This window comes from Salvelinus alpinus, chromosome 5, assembly GCF_045679555.1.
Source record: "Salvelinus alpinus chromosome 5, SLU_Salpinus.1, whole genome shotgun sequence".
Classification (NCBI taxonomy): Eukaryota; Metazoa; Chordata; class Actinopteri; order Salmoniformes; family Salmonidae; genus Salvelinus; species Salvelinus alpinus.
In genome coordinates, this window is record NC_092090.1 from 62,262,803 (window position 1) to 62,281,779 (window position 18,977).

At 43.5% G+C, this 18,977-nt stretch overlaps 1 protein-coding gene across 2 annotated transcripts in view; it reads right to left on the reverse strand.

Annotated features, from left to right (window-relative positions):
* LOC139576442 (ephrin-A5b-like) overlaps window positions 1-17,118 on the reverse strand; it is a 114,718-nt gene extending 97,600 nt beyond the window's left edge. The window contains exon 1 of one of the 2 annotated variants that reach the window (XM_071402569.1): window positions 15,988-17,118. In XM_071402569.1, coding sequence (XP_071258670.1) covers window positions 15,988-16,112 — 125 coding nt within the window. In that variant the 5' untranslated portion in view covers window positions 16,113-17,118. The remainder of the gene's footprint in view (window positions 1-15,987) is intronic. The other variant, XM_071402568.1, reaches the window with a different exon arrangement.
* Between the last annotated feature and the right edge of the window lie 1,859 nt (window positions 17,119-18,977).

The window sequence follows — 18,977 nt, forward strand, 5'->3', positions numbered from 1 at the left end:
TATATGTTAAGGCTTGTTCGTCTGTTCAAGAATGTCCAGATGTATGCATGACTCCACACGTCGGATGTGTGTTTATGTACACAAAATGGCCAGATGTATGTGGACACCGCGTCAAATTAGTGGATTAGGCTATTTCAGCCTCACCCTTTGCTGACAGTTGTATAAAATTGATCACGCAGCCATGCAATCTCCATAGAAAAGCTCAGTGACTTTTAGCGTGGCACCATCATAGGATGCCACCTTTCCAACAAGTCAGTTAGTCAAATTTCTGCCCTGCTAGAGCTGCCCTGGTCAACTGTAAGTGCTGTTATTGTGAAGTGGAAACGTCTCGGAGCAACAACGGCTAAGCCGCGAAGTGGTAGGCCACACAAGGTCACAAAACGGGACTGCCGTCGGTCCCCGGTTACAACACTCACTACCAAGGAGTTCCAAACTGCCTCTGGAAGCAACGTCAGCACAAGAAATGTTCGTCGGGAGCTTCATCAAATGGGTTTCCATGGCCAAGCAGCTGCACACAAGCCTACGATCACCATGCACAATGCCAACATCGGCTGGAGTGGTGTAAAACTTGCCGTCATTGGACTCTGGAGCAGTGGAAACTGTTTCTCTGGAGTGATGACTCACGATTCACCATCTGGCAGTCCGACGGACTAATCTGGGTTTGGCGGATGCCTGGAGAACGCTACCTGCCGCAATGCATAGCGTCCTCTGTAAGTTAGGTGGAGGAGGAATAATGGTCTGGGGCTGTTTTTTTATAGTTCGGGCTCGGCCCCTAAGTTCCAGTGAAGGGAAATCTTAACGCTATAGCATACAATCACATTCTAGACAATTCTGTGCTTCAGTGCCCGACCTCACGATGCTCTTGTGGCTGAATGGAAGCGAGTGTAAAGCCTTCCCAGAAGAGTGGAGGCTGTTGTAGCAGCAAAAGGGGGGACCAACTCCATATTAATGCCCATGACTTTGGAATGAGATGTTTGACGAGCACGTGTCCACATACTTTTGGACATGTAGTGTACGGTACTGAACATGCATGGCTCCGGTTGACTGTATGTGACCTGTATTATTTTCCAGATGTTCTCCTTTACAGATCTCTTCCGTGTCTGTTACCACAATTCCCAGTCTCCCCAGTCACTACCAACTGATCTCCCTATCAAAGCAGGCCACTTTACCAAGCATGATCCCCGAGTGTTGTGTGTTGGTGGGTTTCGAGCAGAGGATTAAACATTTCCCACCAACCTCTGATATGAAAGCTATCTCCGGTTACCACTGCAGCATACAGGTTGCGGGTTAATAACAGCTAAAGCGCTTTGTTATCGAAGCACAAAGGGCGTGCTAGGCAGCAGTTAGTGCGGTCTTTGTTAAGGGTCAGCAAGGTGTAAAATAGGTTTCACCTGGGGCCATGTTTACAGCTTCCACCTGAGAAGTGTGGGGGTCCGTGGCCAGGATACCCATTCACACCGACTGGGAGAGAAGACAGAGGGAAATATAGAGGAGGAATATTCTTGAGGGTGTCTTTTAAACCCAGTAGTCTTACAGTTGACGCTGTGAAATAGATCAATGACCTAAAGATAGGAAGATAAGGGCGAGTCAGGTACAGTCAGTTAAATAGGAAGAATTTAACAGCCAGCTATTTTTTCCTGGATGGGAATTGCTTTCTTAAAACATTTTCAGGAGGTTATCTCGGTCAATTTCTCAATGGACAGCATCTGTTTGGTGTTGGAGCTCAGCCAGTAACTACTCTTCTCCGGAGGTTTCAGTTTATCGATCACTGTATCGTATGGTTGTAATGTGATGTCAATGCCTCTCTCATCTACCTGCCTGTGGTGCAGTACAGTAGGAGTCAGAGGAAAGTGTGTTGGAGGGGTTCCAAAATAAACACCAACACACTCAAATATATCTGAAGGACAATCGAATAAAGTCCATCATTTATAGCTGATTGGTTTGTTTGCAATCGAGGAAACGGAAACATTAAAAAATCCCAAAGACGAGAGAAGTGTTTCCTAAATGTTTACCTCATCAGCCTTTCGTGGTTAAACTTTGTAACACTTTAGCATTCGAATGCTCCAGTAACATCTAATCCCAAGCCGTTCCAGACTGGGTTATGTGCGAAGGGATGTAAAAAAAAGGGAAGTAAATGCCCAGTCCAGTCGCGAAACTCCAATCTGACTCCGGGGAGAGACGACATTCTAGCCCAGCTCAGCGTCAACACACATTACACAGGATCCCCGTCTCCTCCTCCTCTTCTTCCATCTCAACCCCCTTTTTCCTCCCCCTCCATCTCAGGCTGGCCTGCACACGCGATCCTCGCGCTAGCCCCAGCTAAGCCTGACAAAGGCTAACACAAGCTCTGCGCAACAGCGCCCAAACCCACTTCCCTGTCTGCCTCCCCACTTCTACTCCAATCCCCTCTACTCCAATCCCCCCTCTCCGCTCCCGCCGCCGCCTGGCTACACTTTCGCTTCGCATTACTTCTGCTATTCTAACTTTTCCACTTCTGAGCACTATCAATTATGCACTAGAATAACAGTGGTGCCCGGGCCGGGAGGCGGGACATAAAGGCCGATTATGAGTGTGAATAATTCAGCCCGATTCCGTGCCATGTCCCTCTTACCACTGATACAGGCAGGGGGAGTTCTGCTCCGCTCTGCCGTTAATGTACCACAGACAGAGGGAAGCCCGAACAGGCCCTAATATAAGAATGCCTCTCCCTGTCACAGAAAGAGTGAGTGAGGGTGAGAGGAGAGGGGGATACTGCATTACTAAAGATCACTTTAGATTACTAAAGACCCTGTTCCTCTGCTCATTAACAGATTGGGGTGGAGGATATGTTGAGGGACTGAGCGATTGACACCTGTCAATGAGAGGTGAGGTCACAGACTGACACGTCTGGCTTCGGAATATGACGCTGTAAAACAGCATGTGTGTTGCCTCTTGTTTGGTGATGCCAAGTATATTGTTGATTAATTACTTGGTTGCCATGTTATTTTATATCTGGGAAAGTTGGGACTTTGGAAGAAAAAAAAATTGTCAACAGACCACATTCATATGAAAATTGCTCTGAAACATTAACTTAAAATGGCGTCCGATTTGAAAATGGAGGGTCTCACTAGGTAGTAAGTAGTAAACTAAAAGTACCACTCAAAGTCATCCTCAAAGTAAAAGGTGATATAAAAAAAAAAAACATTTTCAACAGCAACATTCAATACGCCAATTTGACCTCTCAGAAAACTCATTAAAAGTGAATTATCGCACATAATATGTATCATAAAAGGTAGTCAGGGTCAAACCACATGACGAACAGAGTCCTGAGACTGACGACAGTCTGTCACCTTCAAGGTTTGAAACATGTCCGCCTTGACCTCGATTCCCCAGAATTGCGTGCGAAGGATTGCAAGTAGAGCTCGACCTGGAGATCGCAAACAGCTCTAAATATTTAATCGTCCTCCCCCAAGCACAGAGCGGGTTGCGTTCCAATCCAATACAAGGAAAGGTTCTATCTCTTATACCTTACTGGCTAATAATCTAGCTTAGCACATTTCCCGTTAAGTCTCTCATCATGTGAAAATAATTCACTTTATACAGCTGCAAGCGGCAAGCTGTATCATCGAAAACAAATCTAATTGCCATTGTATTGAGTTTTTGTAATGCGTGTGTTGGTACTAATGCGAAAATACTAATGAAAGCTCCAGTCTGGATATATTTTGTGATGTTTTATGTGTATTAATGAAACAAAAAAAAGAATAGAAGCTTCATGTGAAATATTTTACTAAATTAAGCTAGGCCTAAATATGACGTTTTTTTACATTGTTAAAATAAGCAAGACAGAGGCAAGTGGAAATCTTCCAGCTTTTTTAAACATTATATAAATTCCTACTTTTAAGAAGAAAAAAATATATAGTTGTATTGCAGTGATATAAATATTACAACAAATGTAATATATTTCAAATAATAATTGACAATGAAAAGTAAATGAAATTGACATTTTAATAGGATGGAAGGGTAATAAAAAAAAGTGTGAATAACAATAAACATGAATAAACCCCACAATAAATAAGAAAAATAAAATGGAAAAGATTTACATTTAGGTAAACAATTAAATACAATTACAGTAAAAAATATCATACTCATTGCAAATGCATGATTTATAAAACACGTTCCTATTCTTTAAACGTGTAATTGTTTCAAGACATTGGTCCTATTATTATATTCATTTTAAGAGGAACACAGCATAACTTAAGGCCTAATGAGGCCATTCCAACATTGTTCATTCCTGCGAAAATAAAAAACCTCCTGCAATCTTGACTATTTAGGTTACCATTTGCCGTACCCCCCCCCCCCCCCATTTAATCCTAACTGGATTGTCTCCGGTCGTGTTTTAGAACTGACGTGAAGTTCTATCGGTGAGGAGTACAGAGCACAGCAGGTGAGACGGAACTATGGAACTCTGAAACACTTGAACACTGGTGTTCTGTGTGTTCCGTATTCGAAGGAACTCAAGTCGGCCTACTGTATATTCCAAAGAGACCTTTTCAAAACCAAAAACCAACCCCACAGATGGAAATGCCTGAAACAAGAATGCGTGCCTATTCATTGCCCGAAAAGGAAATGTTTAGAACAGTACAACTGTAGAGATTTAAATCAAATAAAGTCAGAATGCCCTTGTTTTGTTATCAAATTGCATTATTTCATGTCTCTCATGTCTATTTCTGCTCTGTGACTGACCCACCTTCGATCTGGTGAAATATTGTCAGATAATCACAGATTCATTTGAGATGATTTTCTTTTCATTCGGAAGACAGTTCCTTTAAAATCACACGTCTCTGATTTCGGGCCATTTTATATACAGTTAAAAAATTCCAAAAACTCTTGTCATGTAAGGCTGTATAATTTGGCTAAAGAATGGCTGCCAGCATTACCCCTTTCTTTGTGTCTGCTCAAAAGGATGGCGCCACGTTTTTTTTTTATTTCTCCTCGCTGAGCCGCCATGTTTTTTCACTCGCATGGCCCTGTCTCAGTCTGGGAGAGAGCGAGAGAGCGAGTGAGAGAGAGAGCGAGAGAGCGAGTGAGAGAGAGAGCGACAGAGAGAGACAGCGAGACAGAGAGAGACAGAGAGAGAGAGAGCGTGTAATATTCCTATCCCATCACTGGATTCACCTTAGCCATCTTGAATGCACAGAGAGGGTTGGCTAGCCACAAAGACGGACACACATGATACAGTAACGTGTTAGCCAGCCGTCAGTCAGCCAGGCCAGCCACAACACTGGGCCTAAACCTAACACAGTGCATGCTGGGTCACCCCAGCAGGATTCCCCAAAACCCAGGAATTATTACTGACACATCTACTAATAATCTTCGGGAGAGAGCATGCACGCGAGAAAGAGAGAGAGAAGCAGCTGCCAGGGTTGTAAGGGCGGTAGGAAGAGAGGGGCAAGATGGAGATCAAGAGAGAGAGAGGGGGAACGAAAAAGGCATATTTTTCAAATAACACCCACACACCTCACAAACAACCAGCTAAGTCTCAACTACGATTCCACATATCTTTACCCCCAAACATCATTCCACCACACCCCACTTTCCCCCAAACTTATTTATGTATATATATTTTTTTAAAGTACTGCATTTCTCAATTCTGACTGGACTGTACCAAATAAAGGGTATTCAAAACTAAAGTGTAGTGATCCTTAAAAAACCACATACTGACTGTAGCCCCAGGCCACGTTCATCACCTCTGTTTATCCTGGAGGCTTAGGGCACTTTGGGGGCTCCCCTTAAGTCTCTCTTATCTCATTAGCCTTTTAAACTGATTAATATGAATGCCCGGGCTCTCTAAGAAAGGAGGGAAGGAGGGAAGGAAGAGAGAAAGAAGAGAGGGATGGGGGATTTGAGAGGAAGGGGTTTTGTGTCACAGGACAATGAGCTGATGGCTTTTTAAGCCTCTCGGTGACTCCATGGTTAATACCCTGGGTAGTAACGTTAGATTCAAAAGGCCCGGGATAGGGGCTTCACTCCACACTCACTCTGGAGAGATTTGGGGGGTAAAAAATAAACATGGAGAATAAATACCGCAACTAGAGCCAAACAAAATAGATGAACTCTACTTCTTAAATAGAACAAAGACATTTTTGTGTGTGTGTGTGTGGGGGCGGGGGTCTGTGTGTGTATGCCCTATGTTCGTTGGGGTGTCATATTTGGTTATCTGGGATAATGTTTTGGATTATCCAGGGAACCAAAGCTGGGCCTTGAGGAGAGGAGAGGGTGAGGATAGGATTTAACACACATTCCGTGGATTAATTGCTTCCCCTGTATGGTAGAAAATGAGGTCATAGAATAGTGCTGTGGTCTGTTGTAACACTGCTGTATACAGGGGGCTTCTGCTCACACACTCGAACATCGAACCCAAACCGAAGGGTGCGGGAGATACAGCTAAGCCAATCAGAATCCCTCCGGTAGAATCCCTTTCTAAACCAGATTTGATGTACAGAGGAGTAAAAGGAGTCTACTCTACTTGATCAAACAACGGTCGAAGAAAGGAATGGTGGGTCTAAAATAACTACTTTTAAGAATATATCCCAGTGATAGCGGTATTGTAAGTGGAAATCACTCCACAGTCTCTCTCTCATGCGCGCGCGCGCGCGCACACACACACACACACACACACACACACACACACACACACACACACACACACACACACACACACACACACACACACACACACACACGCACACACACACACAAAGGGAGACAAAACATGTGGCCTGAACCGGAGAAGGGTTAATCCTTTCTGCATAGACCCATCCTACCCCACCATCACTGGGAAGGAGGGAGGGAGCTAGCTACTAGCCAGCCCTGTGTGGAAGGGAGGTAATCAACTACCTCTGTATGGGAAATAAGGTAGCAACCTGAGAGAATGTAGAGAGGGAAGCTAGTTAGCTCTATGGAGGGATGGAAGGAGGGCGGCTAGAAGAAGGCAGTTAGAGTAGAAAGTCAGGGAAGGAGGGAAAGGGAGGCGTGAAAGGAGTGATGAGAGGGTTACAAACAGAAGGGTGTGAGGGGTATACATGGGGCCACCTCTTCACCACTCTCCTCAGCCTCACTGTCGCCCTCGGTTATAAGACTCTGCCTTTCCCTTTCTTTCTCTCCTCCGTGAACATGCTACAACTTCAGCTGTGCCCCACCCCTCCCTCATCAACTCCTCCAACTGCTCCATCTATCCCTCCCTCCTTTCCTCCCTCCGTTTTAAGTGCATGCATACTTCCAGTCCTGGCCGTGGAGAGAGAGTGGACAGAGAGAGGAGGAACAATGACCGCCTTTCAGCCTGTCAGAACCCGGCGTGTGTGTGTGTGTGTGTGTTTGTGGGTGTGTGTGTGTGTGTTGAGTGAGAGAGGGTTGTGTTGGTTGTATTCGAAGCTAGTTTGGAAGTGGCCTAAATGTTTAGTGGCTCCTCTCTCCCTTTCAAGCAGCGGGGCTGAGCGAGGTATAGGCCTTGTTTCCTTGTATTTGTGTTTAAGGAAATGGAATTGAGTGGGGAAATTAGTGTTGCACGGTATACCGGTACCACGGTAATATCACGGTACCAAAACATCATGATACTTATGATACCAACATTTTAGAATACCATAGTAGCGTTTCATATGATATTCCCAACCTTTCAGCCCTACCAATCTAAAAAACCTGCTGGCACCTGTCATAAAATGGTTATAAAGTCAGTTTTTTCTTTTTATAAATTCAGTTGAATTTAAGCAAAAGCCACTAGTCTCTTGTATGCGCAGGTCCAATACTATCCACTTCACTTCCATACACATATCCCATTTGGCAGCTGTAATAAACCAGAGCATCCCCTACCAGCCGTCACTCACCTGCTTCTCTCAGCATTCCGCTTTTTCAGCATTCCCTCAGTGTTTTCCCTGTACTGACACAAAGACATGCAGATCATTATGCATGTATATTCCTACCCCCCGTTCATCCAGACAAATCACAGGTAGGCCTCTGCAAATGTGAGCGAATCAGTCATCCAATGCCGTTTTCTATGACACACTGAACAGTGCGAAGTTCAATGTGCCACGTTGACTAGAAGTGTGAATTTCAGTTTCTTTTGGAGCTAGGCCACTGATTTTTCTCCGCCGTCGTGATACTTGGCCTGGTATCGTATCGTATGTAACATGTTGTTATTGTGACAACACTAGGGGAAATACTATAAAGACTGACGCAGACAGAGACTGACGCAGACAGACCGACCAACTGCTGTGCATCCAAAACCCACATGCTGAGACATGCTGGGCTTTCAGTGGCTCTGGCTGGCAATACACAGATGAGGGTGCGGGTGTATTATGTCCCTCTGACGAAGGTACAATACGATCAATGCAGTAGGTTGCCTTAACGTTGAGGAGCAATGACGTCTCCAACGTCTTTTATCCAAGCACCAGGAGTCATGGTACAATAAGGCGTGCTAACATTTCCTTCCTGAATTTCATATTCTGCCAATCGGGAAGCAGCAGTAATGTATGGGCTCTACTCGTGGAAAGGGACATTAGGGAGTAAACCCAGCAGACTGTGAACGTTAGACTGGGGAGAAGTGAAATCTGTTCTAACGTTGGTGACTCTTCATGAATCTATTGCATCGGAACTAGAGCGTACCGGTCGGCCGCATTCTTTTCTATAGGAAAATGGACCACACAGCCTAACCATTTGACAATTTCTCTCTCTCTCTCTCTGTCACTTCTGAGAAATTACCTCATGAGTCATTTATGACGGGCTACAACTGTCAATTAGTTCTTTATTCTAGAACTGGAGATGTGTCGTCCTCTGGGACCCATTCTCCACACTGCTCCCCAGCTAGAACAACATCCACTCCCTCCCCCGCCAAGCCAGCCCCCCCCCAAGTTAAATAAGGAAAACGTCTGTGAATGGTCAAAGTCAGTGTACCATGGAAAGGAATTATCTGTGGAAAATGGGTCTGGTAAAATCAAGGTTTTCAATCGGTTGGTCTCGGTGGCGTCACATTTTCCAGTTGCACAGTAAATTGTGACAACAAAAAGGAAACTCAATCATCCAATCAAGCCCTTCTGGTCTCTTCATGCAAATGTTGTTATTGCGTCACAATGCGATTGAACTCGGAGAGTAAAGGAGTTCTACAGCGGAACACAGAGAACAAATCAAGCAAGACTAAGTGAGCTGGTCGATATCAAATAAATGATTTTACTACACTTGATCAAAAGCTCCAAAAATATATATATTTGTTTTTCTTGGCTTCAATTGAAAAAATGTTTTAACATATATATGTGCATGTAGCTATACGCCTGACTTATCCATAAATTTAATAAGTCCAAAAACAGACACGCAACATAAAATCCAAGTTATGTTCTTGGACTCCTCTCTCTATATTGACACAGGGCATAAAGAACTGGTGCCATGGGTGGCAATGTTGAGTTACTGCAAATTCCATACAACCCGTCCACAGCCAAATCTAAAACGTTGCATAGACCCATACAGTCACCCTACACTAAACGGACGAAGACGAGCAGTGAGGACAAGGATGGGAAGGATTGGAGGGTTGGACGACAAGAGTGTCTGATAAATGATTGACAGGTCAAGGTTTGGAGTTGTGGGGGGGGGGGGTAGGAGACCTGCACAATAGCGCCCACATCTGGTCTGGGAAGGCAGAGCACCCCATGCCACTACCAGCTGCTTCCAGACCTCCTAATAAAAGGCCAGAGGGTTGGTGGTGGTGGTGGGCAGAGAGAGGGGGGGGGGCTTACTCTGCAAAGGCGGGTGGGGGCTTACTCTGCAAAGGGGGGTGGGGGCCTTATTCTGCAAGGGGGGTGGAAGGTTGAGGCTGGGGGGGCCTCAACAGTTTCAGACACAAAGGCATGAAGCCGATAGAAATAGAATGCATAGAATATACATCCTTCTACAATTCTGATTCAGAGCTTCAGAGAAGCAAGAACAAAAAACAACGTGTTTATGATACACGGCATCTAACCCTAGGAACTGATCCAGAGTCATTTGTGTGGTTTAGGTCTATAGGTAAAGGTTACTGAACTGGGAAAGGGAGTACTGGTACGGAATCATTTCTTAAAGAGTAAACCCATAAACAGACCATAAAATATTCCCCTGTCTCTTATACCTCGGAGAACCCTGACACACAGAAACTAAACTCAGACCAGGAGGATATAGAAAGCATTAGGGCTTTATAAAAACAACCCGTGGAAATAGAGGAGAAACACAGGAAAATCGGACAGGGATAAAGTTATTTTTATCAATATAGTGAGAGAATTTGAGAAAAGTACAGTATACGGTCAGACACATGTGGGTGTTGCGTAAGCTGGTTAATACTTTATTGTTTCTAAGTAAAGCTATAGCGTTCCTGTGAAAGCTGAGGGTTAGCGAGCAGCTGAATGGAGATGGGCCGGCCGATAGCAGAGTTTCAGCACTCCACTTGACCTTGGAGTGATTAAGATCAAAACGAAGCACAAAACTGGGCATTGAAAATGGGGAAAAGGTCCACAGTGAGTCATTGAAATGAGTTAAGGCCACAGTACAGTATGTGCCATCTAGAGCCTGCCAGTGCTATGCACATTGTTTTTTACAATAGTTTGGGGAAATATTTTCTGCTCTCTTAGATGTACCAAATCCATGTCATTTATCTACATCACTGTTAAACTTGGACAAAAAAAAATCGATCAGAATTAACTTTCATGTAAAGAACGCTAAAAATCGCTAAACACCAATTCTAAATTCACCAAAACAATTACAATCAGCAAAACATATTCTCAAAAAGCTTTTTTATATTAATTTGGTTTTAATGTATGCATGTTTCCCTTACAATGACATGCAAGTTCATATAATCTCCAAGGAGTGACACATCCACAGACCCCAGTGGAGCTGACTGTTCCGCCCGCCGCTCGGCGTCTCTAATGGGGTCAGAGCCGAGAGGCAGTAGCAGTTACTGAAGAACATCCCACACACATTTGACTGAGATGTGTTGTGTTGCGTTCTCTACCAGAAAACCCCACCCCTACTGTGGTCTCTCCTCTCTTTCATTACAACAACCCACAATGGATACACTTCAGAGGTAGGAAATGAAACTGTTGTCATGACGGCGTCATAAGTTAAGTCAAAAATACACAGAGGTTACTTGTTCAAACACGGCATTCAGTTTTTTCCCCAAAAGACTCTCTTGAAATGGAAAGATATTATTGGTATCAAAAAGGCAGTGAATGCTATTTAGACCTCGTAAAAGTCATTCACATTCATATCACAAAGCATTCTCTTCTCACTTCATATTTTTCCCGTAATCTTAATAATTTATCACACCTTGTACGTTGTGTATCTCTACCACTCTCTCCTTTCCTCACTGTATCCCTCTCACGCCATCTTTCCCTTCTCTCTCTCTCTTTCCGTCTCTCTCTTTCTCTTTCTGTCCTTGCTGAGTCTAACCTACGCTCGCAGTGAACGTGCTCTTGCGGACGCTGCAGGGTTAAAAGAACGACAGAGCAAGAGGCCATTAACGAGAACTAATCAGCATTCAGTCAGAGAGAGAGAGAGAGAGAGAGAGAGAGAGAAACAACTGACGGAAAATAAGTCAGAGGGTAAAGAAAAAGAGAAGCGACAGGGCAGATGAGATAAAGTGTGTAGATCATTGGGGTCAAATTCATTTAAACTCAAATCCACTGTTACATTGGGTGTGGGATTTAATCTAAAATATCCCTTCCATGTAAATTAATATATCTCTTATTAAATAAGACATGGAACTTTAATCAAAACACTTCCGTAATGTAAATAAATAAGATCTTATTGGCTTTTGAACCCCCTGCACGGACTAGTCTCCTATCTCTCCATAGTTATGGCTAAGGTAGAGACGACCAAGGGGTGTGGAGACTGGCTTTCCCTCTACAGTCTGAACATGTACCGTGCCTGTGTTAGTGTAGTCAGCACACGTGCACACACACACACACACAAACACACATGCAGAGTGACAGACAGTTTGTCACGTCCCGCGGCTCAGCGACAGGTAATGAGAAGTCCAACCGAGTGAGATGTAATTATCAGACGTTTATGAGAGTCTGAAGGAGAGGGAACAAGCACTCGGTGACCTCCCAACCCATTATTCACATAGCAATGATACATGCACAGAGTGGCCTAAGAGCTATAAGGAAGGCCAGACGATCGGGGTCGGGGTCAATAATACCATTTCAGTTCAGTACATTCGGGATTTACTGTTTGGTAAATCTCACATATACACACACACACACACCTCAACGTTCTCCAGCAGACACAGGCTAGCTTTGTGCTGTATTGCTGTGTGACCTCTGTGTGTGCCTGTGAGTCTCCGAGTGTGTGTGTTTGTGTGTGTGACCTCTGCGAGACTGTGTGCGTCTCTCCAACAAGCACCCCTAGTTGGGTCCATGGAGGGACTCCTGAAATATTTAATTGTATTCATTCATTTTCGGGGCCCAGTGTGAGAACGAGAGAGCGAAAGAGAGAGAGAGAGATCCACAGCTACAGGGGACAGGGAGAGGAGAAGGAGAAGAAGCAAGGGGGAGAACGTGGGGAGAGCTCTCACCAGCAGGACAGCAGGGACCTCCTGAGAGAGAACAAACTTCCCTTCATTACACCAAATACTCAAGGTACTGAAAGAAAGAAGAATCCTGAGACAAAACTGTGTCCCTTCATTAAGGACGTGAGAGAGAGAGAGTGAGAGACAGAGACAGAGACAGAGAGAGAGAGCGAGAGCGAGAGAGAGAGAGATTCACCAGAGTAATTAAGCAGTTACAGGTTCCCAGTCTCCTGCCGAAGGTGTGAAGCATGTAAACGATCACTTCACGTTGAGCCAAAAGGGCTACAAAAGCCTACAGTCTGCTACCATACACCACTGAACTGTACACTCAAGTCCTGAGAGTAAACACTTACGCTAGCAGATAACTAAGGGCTGTATGATTTCTCCACAAATCCCCTTTCGGAGAGTAATATTTCATACAGAGAACATACGCCATGCACCACATACAGAGAGAATACATATTTATTTACTGAGTCATCCGTAAGAGCGCCTTTGCTGCTCTACTCTCCTCTCTCTCCCGCTGTTCTAGTTTTCTGACTCTGCCCTATAGGGTTGAGAGTCAAACAAACTTGATTAGTGTAAGTAGAAGAGAATGACTAACATTATTAAACCCTTTCACAAAACCTGTTTCCTGTCCTCGGGCTGGTCAGGACTTCAAAAACAAGACAAGGGCTAGGGAAACAATCTATTTCTCATATTTTACAATGAGACACAAAGTTCAGCACGTATCGAAGTCTAGTTTACTTCTCCTGACAGTTTTGTTTTTGTCAATTTCCACTCTCAACCAGAGATTTACAGTGAGTTTACTCAAACGTTTTAATTTCTGCGTCTTTTATTTTTTGCTTCCCCTGGAACTAAGTAAACGGTCAGCCCATCTGGAGTGAATCAAGTGGTCCACAGAGCCGCCAGTCAAAGTCCTTGTGAAAAATGTGCACCCTAATGAAACTGTGTCTATCAGCGTAAGACATCAGATTGAGCCCAACTTTGCGTTACTTGTATTGAACAAAGCGGCACACAAATAAACAACTGGCTTAAGCCGGAGCACAGAGCTAGACCACAACAGTCACGGTGGAGTGTATCAGCACTGGGGATCTCTAGTCTACAGCTAGAACCGCCCAACCCCAGCTCTACTAGGCCTCTATGCTGAACCCTACACTTGTACCATCACCACTAACTGCTCTCAGCGATTAATCGTTTTTTTCTCTCACAAACTTCAAACTGAACATAAATAGTTATACAAGGACGTCTGTGTAGCTACAATTAATGACTTTTAAAAAATTATTTGGAGAATTAGCTTAGGGGCTTCAAACAACAAATAGTGAACAGCTAAAACTGCATTGGAAATATTCAGACCAGAGTTAATGGTGATATAGAAAGTCATAAATACTCATTTAAAGTTAAAATAACACATAAAATAAGAAGCTAAATATAATAAGTAAACATATTTTTGACTAATGTAAAGTGTGATTGTCTGCTGTTAAGTTTTCCAGAAAATTTTATTTATTTCCGTCATCATAGTTTTATTACATGTATGGCCCTCTGTTGAAAACGGCAATAGCTAGACGTTCTATGGTACGGGTTCAAGGAATTCTAAAGGTCAACCTACGCTGACCTTATTCTCACTGTAATACTGCTACATTAGTGCTTTATTGTACCACTCAATACAAATAGATATTTTCATGAATATGGTGAATACACATCTTGGACACACATCTTCTTAGTCCTATAAATAACTATGTTTGTAAAACTATTTTCTCTCTTGATCAATATCACTGTTGTTTTAAATTATTCGATACAAATATTTTTTCTCCACTAAAATAAAACAATTATTTTGCCAATTCTTGTTGATATCACCCATACTTTGTGGAAAAGTTTCAGATTCGAATGTATCCTAACAGCTCCATGCACGCTTGGATGTCCATCATCTTTATTCAATATTCAAGAAACTAAAGTTAGTTACATCATTTGATATCTAAGAAATCCATTAAGTGGGTTTTTTGGGGGGCAAAATGTGGTTTGGAACTTTGTTTGTTTATGAATGTATCCCTCAAATAGGCTATCATTGCGAGCACAATGGTTTTGGAGCAGAAGTGTCACAGTTTCGAACTACCTGGCCGTGGGCTAATAAATTGGTGAATACATTCTACATTTCCTATTTTGATCATCAATTTATTTTAATGTTTGTGATTTTAGACTGTATGACAATAACGTTACCTATCGAAACTCGCAAGAGGTAGAATACTTTAGTGCAGCAAAAGTGATTGCTTTTCAGAACTCTTTGGGACTTTTCAGTCAACCTCCAATTGAATTACAGTATTTACATAGGCTATTAATTACATATCTATGAATTAAATCTATAAAGCAAAATAGTCGCATAATGATATAATAATTATAAGTAGGTGAAAAGATTTTGGGGGGAAATCCAGAGGAGTTTTACTTTTTTCATAGGATTAAAACATGTTTTCCGAATGAGAACAATAAGTGGATTGGATAAATCCGTGGTGAACAGCTCATATCATGATCAAAAGAGAAGACAAGAAATTAAAAGACGAAATTAAGTCCAACCTATATCAGCCTGTCGAAGCGTTCTGTTCCTGATTGAGTAGGCAAGGCCTATTGATTTCTGATCATCTTCAAAATTGTAAGAGGGATCCGCAAATGTGCCGATAGGCTACAACTAGTGCCAAAACATAAACGGAAGGCCTACAGACTTGACTGGTTCCCTTTTCACCCCGCTTGTTGTTCTTACAAATACGAAATCTGGGTTAATCATGGTGCCATGTTTGACCAGCATTTGCTACCTGGAGTGGAATTCCGCTCCTTCGAAGATGAGAGAAGTAAGCTACAAATACGCGTGTACGCCGTCCAAACAACGCAATGATCCACGCGCTATCGTACATGCGCCAACAGCAGGCTTACTCTAATCAAATAACGTTCCATGATTTAACCCGGTGTCTATCCAGAAAACCGGCACTAGCGCACACTCTTAGTTGGGGGTTAATTTCAGTAACACCGAATGCTGGTACTGTACTGTACTGGAACCCCTGCGAATTTACTCTCCAACAGTGCGCTTTTCGGGTAACACATCGAAGTTTTATTATATGCCAAGATGACAGATTTGATAACTTGACGAGTTTGATTACTGTTGATTGTATACAATTCAGTGTAGCATATATCCCAAATAGGCTAGCCTAAATCCAACCCGGTGTGCACAGGTTGTGTTCTGTTGCATCAATACCCGACCCACATTTCTGGGAAATATAACCCATCTGAGTGATGTGTTCAATAGGCAGTAATCTATACCTTAAATAAAAGGCACCGCCATCGGTCTATATATTTGATCCACCGAAACGTATTGGTTCACACGGGCCGCCCCTGGAGAACATCGACTCGCTTCGGCCCCACTGGACGCTCTGAGTGGCACCTACCTGGGGTTGGTTCGGTTCCAGAAGACGGCATAGCGGTCGGCCACCACCTTGGAGCTGGGTTCCTGGCTGAATACACACATCCATATCACCAGAAAGACGAATAGCACCATCTCCACTTGCAGCATCACTACAGCAAAGTTCGGCACGTATTCCTCTTCGATGCGGGGTGACTGCGGGATCAGTCAGTTTAGGGTACACTTCAGCAGGAGAGATGCTTTCTCTTGTTTACATTTGTGTGCCTTTTCTGTCCTCTGTCGCAGTTTATGAATGGCAGAAATAGGCAAGACAATTCAACAACAGAAAATCGCTGTCTCCTACCCCAAGGTGCGAGAGGCTTTGATAGCGCAACCTGCAATAGAGATGACGCCTCGTTGGTCAATTGGAATCACACTTAATTTGACGACAGTAGCAGGTGAAGTTATCAAATGCGAGTGTCACTGTGGTTAGTGCTTCTCTCTTCAGGTTCAGTGTCTGGTCCAGTTGTATGATATGTTCACGGGACATCCGTTTTGACGGTTCCAGTATGCGTAAAAAATTACTCCTAGGCAAGACAAAATATGTTCACACAAATACACATATAGGGGTATCAAACAAATATTGATAAAACAGTTGTTAGAAGTCCCCTCTAACAGACTACCGCAGTCTCTGTACGGTCATGCGCTGAGCTGGATCGGTGTCAAGACTGAGTAAGGAAAAGGAGCAATATGTGTCCAATGTCCCCCTATAGCTCGTGTCCTTCAATGTCCACGTTTTCAGAGATGGAACGCCATATAGGCAACCCCCGGTTCTAGTCTAGTCCTTTTTTCGTAACGGCTGTCTCTGCTCCGTTCGCAGACTGGCCGAAAAGGGCAGCTATCCTTTCTCAGCGCTGTCTTGGAAGTGTCAAGGGGGTGGTGGGGAGGAGTCCGCCCTCGAGCCTCTCTCACGCGCTACTGCTGGGTGACAGTAGAGACGCTTCTTTACCCGGAACCCAAATGGTAGCATTCCACTGCGTCCTCTTCATATATAAGCATTGGGAGAGAAAAAATAAAACACGCTTTATTCATGTGCTTCTTTCCCCTGATGTTTAGATTCAACGGGACGAGACTAAAGGGACGGTGAGAGCAAAGGCAGCCCGGTGCAGACAGAAAGTGGGTTCGGTTACATCCGAACGGAGGATAGTCCCATTGGTTTGAATTTTGAATGGGCGTCACACTAACAAAGCAAACGCCCTCCCCTCCCAACCGAACTAATTCAATTACTATGAGGGAGCTGAAAGTATCGTTTGCACTGGGAGAAGGAGCTCAGGACAGGGACCGAGACATAGCCTGTCAGATCACACTGATTAACGCACTGCGCAGGCTATTTCATTACCAAGAAAACGGACACAGTCCAAGGTTCGAGTTACGATCTGGACCGATATGGTGTGTGTGTGTGTTTGTATCTCATTAACTCAGAATAGAATCGAACACAACATATTTTCTGTTCTTTTGACACACATTTGTAGCCCTGGGTCTAAAGCTATCTTATGATTTTAAAGAAACTGCAACAATACATTTTTCATCCAGAGTTTTTTCATGATGACATGACCTTCCGCAGCGGATGGATATCCAAACTTGTTGCAGTGTGGTGTCAATGCAGCGCCCAGACGCCCCGTAGTGGAGACAAGGAAAATCAGCCAAGGCTACTCCTACAGTACAACTCCTACAGTACAACTGGCACAACGAAGTCCGACTGGATACAGAGGTTATGAAAACATGTTATGGCATGTTATATTTTATATTTTACAGAGAGTATAGAACCTTTACGATGCATAAAACATTATATTAAATGTTAGCAAGTGAGACTTCAGAGTGAACTATGGGCATGGTGATTAGTCTAAATAATTATTAGCTACTCTTCTGTTGATTAATGTGGCTTGCCAACGCAGACACACTTTCAATATTTAACTGTAATTAATTCCAGAAGCATCAGAAAGTATTGTTACCACAACAGTTATAGTTGAAACTACACAGATATAAAGGGTTAGCCACGTTTTAACCACTGTGTGACTGAATAACAGGTGTCTGTTGAGCCATAGCCTTTTTAATCAGCCAGCAGGTCATATATAGAGGGGCCAGGAGAAGAATGGGAGGAGGGGAGCTAGAGAGAAGGAAAAGAGGAGGGATGGTGGTGGGGAGGAGGTTAGATGGGTCACAGCTCGTACTTTAAAATAGTCCTTTTGACCTCGTCCTGGTAGCTGGTGTATACTGAACACACACACACACACAGATTGGAACTCAGGCCACTGACAGCTACCAGGAGAGGAGGAGAGCCTAGAGGTCAAAGAACAGTCCTTTTCACAGCCACTTTACAGCCATAACTGCATTCCTTTCCTGCTGGGTCTCTCTCTCTCTCTCTCTCTCTCTCTCTCTCTCTCTCTCTCTTGCTCGCTCTCTCCACACACACACACAAACATACACCAACAATGCACAGACACTAATGTCTGTCCATAAAAGGAAGATTGGGCTGCTGTGTATGAGAACCCCCTACTGCCTACAATTCTCTTTATCAGGGAAACAGCCATTTACCCTGTCCCCTGTTAAACCCACACAAACAAACACAATACACACACACACCAGATATTCTCTCTGTCCCCCTCTTTAACCTGCAGTCCCAATGGGTGGCTGTGATTACATCTATCTGCTACAGGCCTAGTTTTCTTCCAGGACCATCTACACATTCTCATGGAGAAATGACAAGGAGCTTGAACTCCATTTCCAAGAAAAAAGAAAAAAGAATCACTTGATTGATTGGTGTTGAAAAATACAATTTCGACAAAGAACATTGTGATAGTAAAGTCGTGGCCAAAAGTTTTGAGAATGACACAAATATTCATTTTCACAAAGTTTGCTGCTTCAGTGTCTTTAGATATTTTTGTCAGATGTTACTATGGAATACTGAAGTATAATTACAAGCATTTCATAAGTGTCAAAGGCTTTTATTGACAATTACATGAAGTTGATGCAAAG